This window comes from Furipterus horrens, unplaced genomic scaffold, assembly GCF_987537825.1.
Source record: "Furipterus horrens unplaced genomic scaffold, mFurHor1.1.pri manual_scaffold_6, whole genome shotgun sequence".
NCBI classification, from domain to species: domain Eukaryota; kingdom Metazoa; phylum Chordata; class Mammalia; order Chiroptera; family Furipteridae; genus Furipterus; species Furipterus horrens.
Window position 1 is genome coordinate 75,422,984 of NW_028327176.1, and position 14,822 is coordinate 75,437,805.

General features: G+C 39.2%; 1 protein-coding gene across 2 annotated transcripts in view; it reads right to left on the reverse strand.

Moving 5' to 3' along the window:
- The window catches only part of NPHP1 (nephrocystin 1), a 92,911-nt gene that overhangs the window by 28,062 nt on the left and 50,027 nt on the right, over positions 1-14,822 (reverse strand). For both annotated transcript variants that reach the window (XM_090281812.1, XM_090281811.1), the window contains 4 exons: positions 8,819-8,893; positions 6,197-6,307; positions 3,922-4,004; positions 24-100 (listed from right to left, as the gene is read on the reverse strand). In XM_090281812.1, the coding sequence (XP_090137938.1) occupies positions 24-100; positions 3,922-4,004; positions 6,197-6,307; positions 8,819-8,893 (346 nt within the window). The remainder of the gene's footprint in view (positions 1-23; positions 101-3,921; positions 4,005-6,196; positions 6,308-8,818; positions 8,894-14,822) is intronic.

A 14,822-nucleotide genomic window follows, 5' to 3' on the forward strand; every position in this document is an offset into this window, starting at 1 on the left:
GAAGTAACTGGTAAGAGTAGTACCTCTTCTGGATACTGACGGGTCCACTTCAACACCTTTTTCATAAGGGGTGCCGCCACTCAGGAGGAGCTCGTAAGTCCTAAAAAGAAGGGTGTGCTGTGACAGGCACACTGAAACACTGGAGTCGCAAGTCAATTATTTTTTAGCACAGATACACTCATAGACATTTTATTTATGTTTCATTGACAATTGAGAATAAAGTAAACCCTTCTGTGGGGCATCATTCTCAGTAAATAGTCTCTTTCTTAACTATTAAGAGTAGAAATACATTTTCCACATTAACATGACAAAGATGACACTGGGGAACACAATTTTCATTGAGTTAGATCTGACACTTGTTTTTGACTAACTTTTGGCATCTGAATCCAAAACTGACCCTACTTTTTCTCTATCATATCAACTTTTTAAAGTACAGGATACCCTCCCTTTGTCCCAAAAATCATACAAAATGTACATACGAAGGAAAATAAAGAAAAAATTACCTAAATATTGTTTATTCATTTATTTTTTAAGTATATTTTATTGATTATATTTACAATAGTTTGAATTTTTTCCCCTTTGCTCCCCTCCACCCAATACCCCTTCCCCCCAGCAATCCCACGCTCCTCTTTTATTCATGTAAAGGCTATATATTATTACTGTAAGTCAAATTGTGTACAAGTAGTAAAGTTCTGATACCAAACATACATATTAAGGTATTTTATCTTTTCAAACAACAGGCTAGGAAATGCCAAAATGAGATACTTGAAACAGTCTCTTTCAGTTGGCAAAGCTTTCACAAATTGCTTCGTGCAACCCAGTTTTATGTGCAGAGGTGGGAATATAATGTTCTTTCTGTCAACAAGTGGCTCATGTAGAATGTTTGGATCATCAGATTTGAGATCAGATCTTGGAGGCCAATTCAACTCCACCCAGTGCTTCTCACGAGCTCTGCTGTCCCACATACACAAAAAACAGGGTTATTTGGTGTATCCGTGTTGCTGATCAAGAAGGAAGCAGACCATTTTAAGGTCAACACAGATGATCCAACTGTGCTTGTGATATTGCAACAGATCAATGACTCTCTTTATGTCTTCATATTCTTCACAAAAACAAACTGAATGGCCAATTGGGACTGCACCAAATAAATTGCCATTGTGGAGGAGGACACACTTCAAGCTCTGCTTTAAGGTATTGATGAAGTCGTCATTCAGTTGCGTTATAGATTGGAATTCCCAATTCCTCCATTAAACCATGTATGTTACGGCAATACACAAAGCCACGGTCACTTCAAAAGTACTGCAGAAATGCACTTTCTCTTGATCGAAAGTAGGATGCTTTCGCTCCTTTTTCAAGCAAGTTTTTCTCGTGCAGTCTTGATGCTAGGAGTTCTGAAGACTTTTTGGATAGTCCCAAATCTCATGCCAAATCATTCAACTCATGCTGATCAAATTCCTTATGAACTAAGTCATCTTCAATTTCAAAATCTTCATCATTGCTGTGACTTAGTTCTTCACCATACTCCTGTTTTTCGAAAGAGGGTAGTTCAGTGAAAACTGGCACTGGGATTTCAGCTGAATGAGGCACTGGGCGTATAGCTGATGGTAGACTAGGATACTCTATTTTACATTTGTTTTTCTTGTTATATCCTGATGTTTTCACTATACAAAAGTAAGTCACTTGAATGATCTCTGGGCTCTCACCAAACCATAGGTATACCAAATGGCAATTTATCACGTGTTCCCATATCTGTAAACTCTTGACACACTGCTTGGGAACACGTGTAACTGAATAGCCTAGATAAGTATGAACCTTTCGCTGGTCTCCAAGGTCATCCCCCACCCCTCCCCACTCGAGGGAGGTTTGCTTTCAGCCAATAGGAGAACACTAGTGCTTCCCTCGATCCAGGCACGACCCAGCCTAGACTGGTTGCATTAAGATAAACTGTAGAGAAAAACTTGACGTGATAGAAAAAAACTAACTGCAGTTTTGAACTCAGCATGCCTATTTAAGTCTAAAACAGCTGAAAAATTGAACTCAACAGGAATTGTTAAAAATTGTTCCCCTGTGTTTTTTATGTCATTAAAGTATTTTGCTTCCTAGGATTTAGTTGAAATGATTTTTAAATGTTTTAAATCATCATCTGAATTAAAGCCATTATGACTTTATATTACTTTTAAAATATAAAAGTTACATGTAGATTGTTGTAAAAAGTTTGAATGGCATATAAAGTAGAAAATGAAAGCTCCCCCCTCCCATCCCCTCTAGTTTGGTAGTCCCTTGACCTATATTTTTCTATGTAAATGCAAACAAATACATACAGCAGTATATCTCAAACTGAGCACACTGTCTTTTCAAGTTGCAAACTACTTAAGTGTAGAAAGCAGAAGGGAAAAGGCCTCTTTAATCCCACTGCTCCAGCTCCCCACTCCTGCTCCTGGGGGGCAGCCTCTGGGACCAGGTCACGTAAACCCACCCACGTATGCACACCGGTTGTCATGAACTAAAGTGGAGTCACAGCGCACATACTATTCTGCTACTTGCTTTTTTCATATAATAATATACACTGGAAATGTTTCCGTATCAACACACAGGCCTCCCCTTCATTTAAGAAAATAGCCGTGACTTCACTTTAGGAAAGATTGAGTACAACTAACACCCTCAACATTATTCAAACCCCAAAACCCAAACTCCAAACCCCAAGATCATCTACATCTACTGGGCGGGGGTGAGTGAGGGAAAGGGGTAATAAAGTGCCTGCCCCCTTCTGCTGGGGGGCATCAGAGGACTAGTGGAGTCAGGACTTCTACCTCTGTCCTGTGGTAAGAATGTCCCATCCACCCTGTGGCTTCAGTAGAGGTGGAGGGGGGAGCATTACCTGAATTAAACCTTTGGGGTTAGAAACCATGACAATCCCACATTCTAAAAGTGGGGGAAACTGCAGCCTGTAGACTTAGTTACAAACACATAGTGGGACCAGAGCACTGAATTGTATGCAAATCTGGGATCTTCATCCTCCTCCTGACTGCCCCTCTGCATCTCTCTGTGAATTTCCTGTTTATATCCTAGACATAGATTTCTGTGTGTATGCCCATTTTATTTTTTTTAAGATTTTATTTAGAGAGAGTAGAAGGGAGGGAGAGAAACATCGATGTGCAAGAGATATACCCATCAGTTGCCTCTTGCACACCCCCAACAGGGGACCTGGCCTGCAACCCAGGCATGTGCCCTGACCAGGAATCAAACCTGTGAACTTTCAGTTCACAGGCCAGCACTCAATCCACTGAGCCACACCAGCCAGGGCTGTGTATGCCCATTTTAAAATTTAAATTGTCTTCTCAAGTTTTGAGGGCTCTTTTTATATTAGGGATAGTAATCTCCTGTTATATATATACAGGGTGGGGCAAAAGTAGGTTTATAGTTGTTCATATAGAAAAATAATACAATAATTACTAAATAATAATATAAGAATAAACTCTGTTTCACATACTCACACTGTAAACCTACTTTTGCCCCACCCTGTATTGCAAATATTTGCTACCAGTTTGCATTTTGGTCCTAAGTGTTGAGTTTGCTTACAGTGGCTGCCATGCCAGTTTCACTGTCCCACCTACAAAAGGAATGCAGAGTCACAGAGGACCTGGGGACCCGGACTTTGCTTCCCTCGGAGGGAACTGGGCTCTGTTTCAGCTGTGAACCTTGCTAATCCCATAGGAAATAACTAAACAGCATTCTCAGCAGACAGCGGGTGCAAACACCTTTGATAATTCCTTTTCTCTGTCACTTCTCCCTGGGGTAAGACTGTATGTGCTGTTTTCACACACTACCTAGAAGAACATAAAATCAACCTGAGGTATCTAGATTCTAAAATATGAATTTCTACAAAATTACCCATTTGGAAGGAATACATAGCTAACTTACTTTGCTGGAATAGGAATTCCACCGGCATCAAAAAGTTTAAGAAACACCCAGCCACAACTTAATTCTCCTCTTTCACCAGTTGACTAGGAAATAAAAAAGCAGAAGAAACAATGTATGAAGCAGTCAAATTTATAAGCACATACCAGGTCCTTTTAAAGGAACAAAATTAGTATAATTAGTATTCACTTTTAGACTAAAAGCTCTTCATGAGAAAATGAAGTGAACCACAGCAGAGCCCCTTTGTGCCTGCAGAGCACATGGAAATGCACAAATCCCGTAAAGGTAAATTGTTTTCGAAACTCCCTAGACCTGACTGATTACGTGGCAGCTGTTGCTCAAGTCTCTTGTGTGATGTATTTGATAGAATGAGCTCAAATCACATCAACACCACATAAAATCACAAAGTCTTGTCTCCATGACAGATCAATGAGCAAGTTAAATCATTCCAGGGTCTTTCTGCTTAGAACTTTGCCTGGCTATCAACTGTCAGTGGCCACTGGGGCTTACACAGGGGACATACTCTCTTCTGTGCTACCCACACAACACATGGGGATGAATTTGCCTTAGAGAAATGAAAGGATGGTATAATACCACCAGTGTAAGAACAATGAGCTCTCTGGATTACCATGAGGGTCAGTATATACAGAACACCTTTCAAGCTATTAGACTCCAGAGATGTATAATTAATATTACAGACCCACACTCACTGGTTCAATAGTTTATATGATGTTAAGTTAATCCAAGTTTCTGGTATTCCCTTTAAAAATCACCACTCTGCCAGGTCCCTTAACTTGAGCCCATATTCACAAGAGTAAGTGACCCTTTAAGACAGAGGGAAACTGCTGTGGTGGAATGCCACCATAAATCTTCTACCACTTTCTGCAAAGTCCCATCCTTTCCATATCTTCATTCTTTAAAAGCACTGGAGTTCACTGAAGCTATAAATGTATACAAAAACACTCTCATTTATTTATTTTTATTTTTTTCCTGCTCAATATTTCCACCCTTTTATTTTCACTACTATGAGAACCTTACCTTTTTTTTTTTTTTTAAGAGGGAAGGGCAATATGCCCAGCTAAAAAATATTTCCTTTCCAGATTTTTTTTTTTCAGCTAGGGGTGGCCCTATGTCCCACCTACCTATTGAGATACAGATGAAAATTTCTGAGTGATGCTTCAGGAAAATATTTTTAATGGTAATAGACTGGTTTATTTTTTTCACCTTCTAAGTTCTTAGTCATGTTTAGGATTATGGGTAATAGCTGCTGAATTGTGGCATACTTCATCTAGGTATAAATTATGTATTATCTGGCAGATAACCTTTAGAACTTGAGGCATGGCTTTGTTGCCACTATTTAGTTTCAGAAAATATTGAGGCTGTTTGCTTATTTGAAAAGGTTATTTCTTTTGGTCACAAATCGCTAGACAGTAATAAGCCTTCCTTGTGTTGCTCAGTAATACACTGTAGGTTTTTTCCCTTTTTACCTTCCCACACACCACCCCTGGCAACCACCAATCTGTCATCTGTACCTATGAGATTGTTTTTTTTGTTTTTTAGATTCCACATATAAGTGAAATTATATGGTATTTGTCTTTCTCCATCTTATCTTATTTCACTTAGCATAATGCCCTTGAGGACCATCTATGTTGTTGCAAATGTAAAGATTTAATTCTCCTTTATGGCTGAATAATATTCCATTGTATATATGTATCACATGTTCTTTATCCAACTGTCTATTAATGAACACTTAAGTTGTTTCCATATCTTGGCTATTGTAAATAATGCTACAATAAACATAGGGAAACATACATCTTTTTGAATTAGTGTTTTGGATTTCTTTGGATTAAATACCCAGAAGTGAAACTGCTGGGTTGTACTGTAATTCAATTTTTAATTTTTTGAGGACACTCCATGCTATTTTCCACAATGGCTGCACCAATTTACAATCCCTTTTCTCCACATCCTCGCCAACACTTGTTACTTCTTGTCTTTTTTTATAATAGCCATTCTAACAGTGTGAGGTGATATTTTATGGTTCTGATTTGCATTTCCCCAGTGATTAGTAATGTTGACCATCTACACTTCAATTTTAAATGCAACTGAATAAGCAGCACGTTTATGAAATTAAAATCACTGCCATTCCCATTTCTCAAGGATTAAAGTTCCATTACACACAAAAATATCAATTATTTTACTTATAATATAGACTTTTAAAAAAACTTATTTTTTTAACTGATACAGTACTTTAGAAAGCTTTATCTTTCAACTGACATACATTGCGAATATAAGAAATTCCAAGTTCAAATAATATTCCAAGATCTGGAGATGAAGAATTGGACCTGATAAAACAATCACCATCAAGCAAGCACGGCAAGGTGCCAGTAACCTGAAACAATAAGAAAACTAAAGTTACCAACAAAAATTAAAACTGGGAAGGAGGTTTCAGCTCCATTCACCTGTACATGGCTTATGACTTTACACCACAGGAAAGGTCTTTTAAAGGAAACAAAAAGCAAATGGACTGGACTCATCTACAGCAATGATTTGAAATTTAAACTTTAACTTTGTTTTAAAGGGAAATGCCTTTACCTCACTTACCCTCTCCTTGAAGAGGTTAGGTAAAACAAGCACTATGCCTAGGTCCCCAAAGGTGTGCAAAATCATTTGCATATATAAGATCTTTATACTAACCATAGTTTTTTGTAAACAGAACTAAAATTGAAGACTTCATACACACATTGGTCAGCTTTCCTGAGGCATGCCTTGAGAATTTCTCTTTCCCTTCCCTTTTGCTCATTCTGTTCCCTCTCCCAGGACAACTTATAAATCCCACCCATCCTTTAAGGTCTAGTTTCTCTTCTACAAAACCTTCCTGCACGTATAATTAAGTTCACCCTCCTCTGTGCTTCCACAGCACTTGGAGTCCCTTAACTGTTACATTCTGCCATTGAGACAGTTATCAACAATACCTACCCCACAGGGTACTCTAAGGGTTACACGAGAGAATGCACATTGTTAGAGCTCCATAAATAAAGGCATTGTTATTATATGTGTATAGGATTCTTCGCTAGTACCATCTAAGTTCCCACAATACCTAGAAAGAATTCCTAATACCTAAACAGATGCTTCATTTCATTCAACAAAGTAACATATACTTATTATTTATCCTTCAAAAAAATTCATTTTTATAGCTGAAAAAAACATTAGAAAATTCTACCCTGACATTTCACATACACAGAGATGCCATATCAGAATGGTGGTGCCGAAATATAAGCAGTAGGGTGCTCAGAGGATCACAGGGAAGTCTTGAGAATTGTATGCTAGGCATATGTGGATACGCACAGCACATAGCGCGGTGGCCAGGCCACTGTCTGGGGCCCTCTCACTGAATCTCTGTCTTGTTTTACAATATTTTTTATCTTTTTTCATTTTTAATCCTCACCTTAGGATATGTTTATTGATTTTAGTGGGGAGGGAGAGAGAGAAAAGAAACATCGATGTGAGAAACAGGTCAGCTGCCTCCTGTATGTGTCCCAACCGGAGATCCCACCTGCAAACTTTTTGGTGTACGGGATGATACCCCAACCAACTGAGCCACCCAGACAGGGCTTGTTTTATGATCTTTTGATCATAAGAAGGTAATAAATGTTCTTAGGTGTGGTGACACATGGGAACTAGTGTGGCAGGGAAGTAAACAGTAAAGCAAGAGGAAGAAAAAAATAAAGTAAAATAAACTACAGACAACTAATCAAGAGAACATAGACATCATAGAAATGAAACATGACAACAATGCAACAGATGGTCCTGAATATGGTTACATATGCATGTACATACACTTAGAGAGAGAGAGAGAGAGAGAGAGAGAGAGAGAGGGAAAAGGAGCCCTGACAGAGGTCAGCTGGGAGTGGGGTTGGCCCCACAGCTAGGCCAGGGCTTCTCCTGCTGAATGTAAACCATCTCACAGGACACCAGCATCAGAAAAGAATTCTCTATGACTAGGATGGGGCAAAACAGAGAAAGGACACGTTATAACCACGTCTGAGCACAGATAAAACAGACAAACACAGAGAAAAGAAACCACAAAAATGATCAAATATGGCATTTGCCCAGCTAACATCAATGACTACTGTTCCCTTACCAAACTGTTTTAAGCTCATTTGTCCCTCCTGAATCCCAGATAAACTTAATAAGATATCAAATTATAGAACTGCTCCAGTTTCTGAAAGCACCCAATTTAATGCTTCCCTAGACACTCAAAATCCTAACACAAGGTCTAATCCCATAGCAAGTCCTTCCTAACAAATCTTTACTGGTTCCCCATGTTAAATGGTCACTCTTACTGCAAGAAGAACCAATAAACACAACTTTACAAAAAAAAGAGCATAAGACATCTTTGTCTTCACTGGCCCCTATGTAGTGACTGTCGTTTGAAACCACCCAGCCTCACTCTAGGCCTTTTTGTTCAGCCTGACAGTCTCTGGATGTGATGTCCCAGTCTCCTAGGTGTCACCCTTGATTTTATCTGAAGAAAGCACAGCTCTCATTAACACAGTAGGAAATTTCGTTCTTGAAAAACATTTCCTAAATGTTATCTTTTTTTTTTTTCATTTTTCATCAGAGGGTAGTTTTTAGAATTGAACCCTGAAATCTACTGAATCGTAATAGATGATTCATAGGAATTACAACTTTGCTGAGTCAGAAATTAAAGTAATTTTTATCAAAGTTTCAAAGAACATTAAATAACCTAAAGATTCAAATGTGACTGCATATATTCTGTGCTAAATATAACTGTCATTTCAGAAATACTTTGACAGCCTCACTTTAGATATTAACTACATAACATTTAACAGGTAAAAGAAATCCATGTTTCGTTCCATGCACTCAGCAGATGACTCACCTGGGGAGAAAAGGTCCATGTTTTGGGCTTTTTAGGTTGCCATGTGGCTCTGACCGTATGAATGTTGCTCAGAACCTGAAATGAGATTTTCCCATTTGAAATCACATAGAAAGCTCTCTGAAACATCACCACTTCCACACCCCTCACAGTTAACAGTGGCTATGCTGTGTGAAGCAGAGGGAGAGGGGAATCTTTCATCTCTTACTTTATGCAATTCTGTCATTTCTTTTCTTTTAACACCAAGTACATACATAACTTTTTCAATTATTAACAAAAAAAACAAGTGTTAAAGCATTTGTTTATAAAACAAAGTAGGAACTAATAAAATGAATTCAGACTCAGATATTTGCACTCAGAGTAAATGATATTACATGAAATACTTAATATCTAAACTAGATTTACCAGAAAAGTGAGTGAAATTTCAGGTACAAATGACCTTTTAAGAAACATGACCCATTAAGAGCATTTCATGTGTGATCCAATCACATTGCTCCGAAGACAGACAAGGCTAACAACTCAGATACACATTTCTGTCTTCTTTAAGATCTCTAGGCCTATAAATTATATTCTTCCTGGAATTTATCTCATAAAATGCTACTGCAGAAGTTAATCCCATAGTTTACATAAAACATTGAAAGGAGCCAAAACTGTAAAGAAGAGTTCAAATTCTGTAACATTATGGCAGAAGTTGACATTTTTAAAGGAACAGTAACAATTTTTATTTTTTAATAAAAATATTTTAGTATAGCACTTCTAAAACTAAGCTCAAAATGTAATTAGAAATCATCCCAAACATGTCATCTTAGGTCAAATGAATTCACTGGTCTCCAAGTCCCTACTGGTAGGCAGTTAGGAATATCTTATGGGCAGCCAAGTGGTTTTCCATGTAAGTCAGTCCCCATTTCCTTCAACACCTAATATATGTGATTTTACTTAAACTATCCCTAAAATAACATATATTTTCAAACTGAACTCCTAGAATACAAACTTTTTCTGAGTATTATCTAGTTATTAATGTGAGACTGCATTTTATTTATTATAAGGTCCCAGAAGAAAGTAGAGTGTGAAGCTGAAAAGTATTAAGAGAAAATAATGGCTGAAAAAAACCCAAAATCTGTCAAAAGCCATAAACTATAGATTTAAGAAGATGAACAAAGCCCAAACAAGATAAACCCAAGAAATTTATACAAAGATACATCACAGACTTTTGAAAACTAAACACAAATATCTCAAAAGCTCGATTAACTGATTAACCAATGAGGAAAAAATTCTAATGACAGTGGATTCTCATCAAAAACACAGAAACCAGAAGAAAATGGCATGATATTTGCCAAGTGCTAAAGAAAAGAATTGCAAACCCAGAATTCCATCTCCAGAAAAAACATGCTTCAGAAAGGAGGGGTAAACAGAGACATTTTCAAATAAAGGAAAACTAAGAGAGTCAGCAGCCAGCAGGCCTGCCCAAGAAGCTGGGTTAAAGGAAGTTCTCTAAACATTAGGACAGACTCAATAAAAGAAGGAATCTCTGATTATTAGGAAGGAAAGTAGAATAACCAAAAGAGTAAAAGTAAGAATGAGTAAAACAGTTTTCTCTTGAGGCTTCTAAATGATGTTTGATTGTTGAAGCAAAAATTATAAAACTGTATGATGTTGTTTGCAATGTAAGGAAGGGAAATAGTTAAGATGATTATTAGAAAGGAGAGCGAGTAACGGCAATTAAAGGGAGGTGAAGTTTCTATTCATGACTCAAACCTGAATGTTGACACTAGTAGACTATGGCGAGTTATGTGTGTACAGCTAACACCTGCAGCAACCAATAAAACGCTGTGCAGAGAGATCCGCTCAACAGCACTACAGATAATTCAGAAGAGACTAAGAAAGTACAATATGTCCAAGTAACACACACCAAGGCAGGAAAAAGAAACAGATGAACAAAAAAGAGAGGAAATAAAGAGAGAAAACCCCCAGCAGACTAACAATTTCAGACTCCTCTAAAGCATCTGCCTTTTAGGTGCTTTTTGGTGCCTTCAGATAGTTGCTTTTTGTTTATTGCCCAGAATTTACAGTTGTCACCACTGAGCAAGTTGTTCCGAGAGGAGCTTACTCAGCCATTAGTAGCAGCAAGCAGTGTCTCATTAATTAGTTTTACAAAAATGCTTTTTATTTGTAACTAGGCTTAGATTTACTAAAGAAGCACTCTTTTAAGTCAATAGAATCTATATTTGTTCTATAACTTCTCAATTTGAAAAGTTGACGTAAATTAATTCTATTATTTTTATGTAAAATAACTTCTATTCAGAATAAAATTCCAATCTTTGTTTTATGTTCTCATAGGTGAGAACAGGGAAAAGGATAGTGAAAAGTACTGAACCAGATCCAAGAAAAAGGCAATTCATCTTTTCTTGGTCACTGACAACAGCTACTGGCACATTTATGGCAGTGGCAGGTACTTTGCAGTGTGGAAGGAGGCAGGGTCCCTGTAACATGGGTTTATTTACTCCCAGTCCAGGTGAAAGAAAGGATGGCACTTCTGGTTCCATGAGTTAGAACTACACTCAGGGTAAACAAGCAAAACCCACAAACTCCTCCACACCTGATCTGCTTTCAGTGTTCCCGAATGTCACCACCACATAGACCCCATCAACATCTCACACACCTACTATGACCCATGTATTTATGCTGACCCATGAAATGGCCCTCACACCAACTCTAGGTATGTACCAGATAAAGAAAGTGAGCAAGGTCAGAAACTTTGGTCAGCTTGCCACACTTAGCAGCCAGTGGAGACAAGGTTACTCCTAGGCAGGCTGGCTCCAGTTGTTTTCCTGAAGGTGACACTTACTGCCCATTCACCACCCCACTGTGCCATAGCCCCCAAATGTCTACTCATGTCCTTTCTGCCCCTCTAATCCAGCTGCAGAGAGGAACCAGACATCTTCCCAAAACACAAATCTAAATTATGTCACTTGCCCCAGTAATTATGCTGTCTTAACATAAAGACAAAACTCGTACACCAGGCCTACAATGTCCTACACAGCACTCCTTCCTGCCGTCTCCCATTCCATCCCAGTCTGCACACTCCCTCGCTCTCTCCACTCAGCCATGGTGGACACCCGCTCCCCAAGTCCTTTCCCACCATGACCTTCGCCTGTACTGCTCCTTCGTCCAGGCACACGCTTCCCTTTTTCTGAGTCTTGTTAAGGCTGTTCACCCCTCAGATCTCAGCTCAAGCAAGCATCACCTCCTCAGAGTCAGAACATTCATTTGAGAGTTCTTCTCTAATGTAAATGTGCAGTGCTATCAGCTTTCCTCTAAGCACAGCTTTAGCCAACACCCCACAGATTATGTGCTACATGTTATGTTTTGGTCAGGGCAAAATATTTTCAAATTTCCTTTTAACTCTTTGATTATTTAGAAATATACTGTTTTATTTCCAAGTTTATAAGAATTTTTTATCTTTCTCTTACTGATTTCTAATTCAAAGACCACACATTGTATGATTTGAATCCTTTTAATTGTTCAGAATCACCTCTCTTACTGAATGTTCCATATGCACTTAAGAGGCGTGTATTTTACTATTTTTGGGTGAAGTATATGTGAGGACAATGGAATCTTGTCAGGCTCCTTCACCCTGGATGCCCAGGCGTTGGCTGTTTAGATATGATAATTAGATTTGCATGTGCAGCACACTCACAGTTATATGAGCATTGATGTCATATTTTAGCTAGTAGCCGGCTTTGTCTGTGCAAAATATAAAGGAGGTGGAACCCCCACAGGAGTGACTGCGCAACAGGCAACGGACAGCAACAAGTGCTCCGTGGAAGGCAGGCGGTGGCAGCAGGGACGCCTGCGGCAGTGGCGGCTCAGTGGGCCAGTGCCACAGTCCAGGAGGCCATGGAGTGCAAGGTGGTGGCCAGCTGATAGTCCATCGCATCAGTGCATGCGTGAATCCTGTAATGTCTGCAATAAAGGAGATATCAGAGACCCCAACCTTGCTTTGCATATTCTTCCAGTTGCTGAAAAGAAAGAATCTGCATTGGTTTCCATGACAGTGTGCAAGTGTCAGATCCAGTTTGTAGATGGTGTTATTTAGTTCTTTCATATCCGTACTAATTTTTTGTCTTGCCTGTTTCATAGATTACTGAAAGAGAAGTGTTAAAGTTTCCAAGTATAACTGTGGCTTTGCCCATTTCTCCTTTCAGTTCTATCAATTTTCACTTCATGTACTTTGAAGCTCTGAAGTTCGGTGAACACACATTTAGAACTGTCGAATCTTCTTGGTGAATTATCCCTTTTATCATGCAGTATACCTCTTTATATCCTTTTAATGTCAGCAGGATCCCTGGTGAGGTTCCATTGTCATGTCAGATAGTAATCATTTGTTTTCTTTCTTTCTCTCTGTTTACAATGTCTTCATCAATTTCACTAAGTAGGCATCTCTCAATTTTACTAATCTTTTCAAAAAAATACTTTTATCTTTCTGGGGACTTCAGGCCAAGATGGAGGTCTAGACAGATATGCTATGTCTCCCTCCACAACTAAGAAGGAATATAGCTACCTCAAAACTAGAGACAACCAGAAGTTCCATAAAATTCAGTTGCATGGAAGTCAAACAAACACAGATTATAAAGAAGAAATACTCATCCAGACAGGTAGGAGGGGTGGAGCATGGGTGGAGAGAACGCGGTGTGGTGACAGCAGTAGGGGAAGCAGAAAGCGCAGTCACACGTTTTAAAAAGTCAGGAGGGACACCTGGGGAGCGCTCCCAGCACCAGACTCGACCATAAAGCTCACAGTCCCAGTGCTAGGGAAAATAAAGCCTCATTGCTTCTGACTGTGCAAACCAGTGTGGGTTGGGGCAGAGGAAGAAACTGCCAGTCTCTCAGCAGAGTCCGCTTGTTTAAAGGGTACCCACGGTCCTAGAACATCCACAGACCAACCCACCCTGGGAACGACGGCCAGGGCAACAGCTAGAGAAGCGCCAGTCCCATACAGAAGTGGGAGAAGTGACTGGAAAAGGGACGAGTATGAGTGAGCGGCATTGTTCCCTCTGAGACCTCTCCCCCACATACAGCGCCAGAACATGGTGAAACAGGTCGCCCTGTACTGACGAATACCTAAGGCTCCATCCCTTACAACGTAACAGGTGCGACAGCTCTACCTAAGACATAGAGGCACACAAACACAGGAGCCTGTCAGAATGAGGAGAAGGAAAAGTATGACCCAAAAGGGGGAACAGATCAAGGTTCCAGTGGGAGAACTAAGTGACGAGGAGATAGCCAACCTAACAAACGAGGAGATAGCCAACAGATGCAAAGTTCAAAACACTGGTGCTAAAGATGCTCACAGACTTGACAGATAGCCTTAAGTATGGCAAATGCATAAGAAAAGAAGTGAAAGCTATGCTAAAGGAAACAAAGGAAAATCCACACAAAACCAGTGGTGAAGGGAAGGAAACCAGGGTTCAAATCAATGATTTGGAACATAAGGAGGAAAACAACAGTCAACTAGTACAGAATGATGAAACAAGAACTGAAAAAAATGAGGAGAGGCTTAGGAACCTCTGGGACAACTTTAAACATGCAAACATCCGAACCATAGGGGTGCCAGAAGGAGAGGAGGAAGAGCAAGAAATTGAAAACTTACGTGAGAAAATAATGAAGGAAAGCTGCCCAAATTAGCTAGACCCAAAGAGGACCACACCAAGACACAACATAATTAAAATGCAAAAGGCTAAAGATAAAGAGAGAACTTTTAAAGCAGCAAGAGAAAAGCAGACAGTTACCTACAAAGGGGTGCCTATAAGACTTTCAGCTGATTTCTCAAAAGGAACTTTGCAAGCAGGAAGGGACTGGCAAGAAGTGTAAGCAAGGACTTACAACCAAAATTAATCTATCCATGAACGCTATCATTTAGAATGAAAGGGCAGATGAAGTGCTTCCAAGACAAGGTAAAGCTTAAGGAATTCGTCATCACCAAACTATTATATGAAATGTCAAAGGGA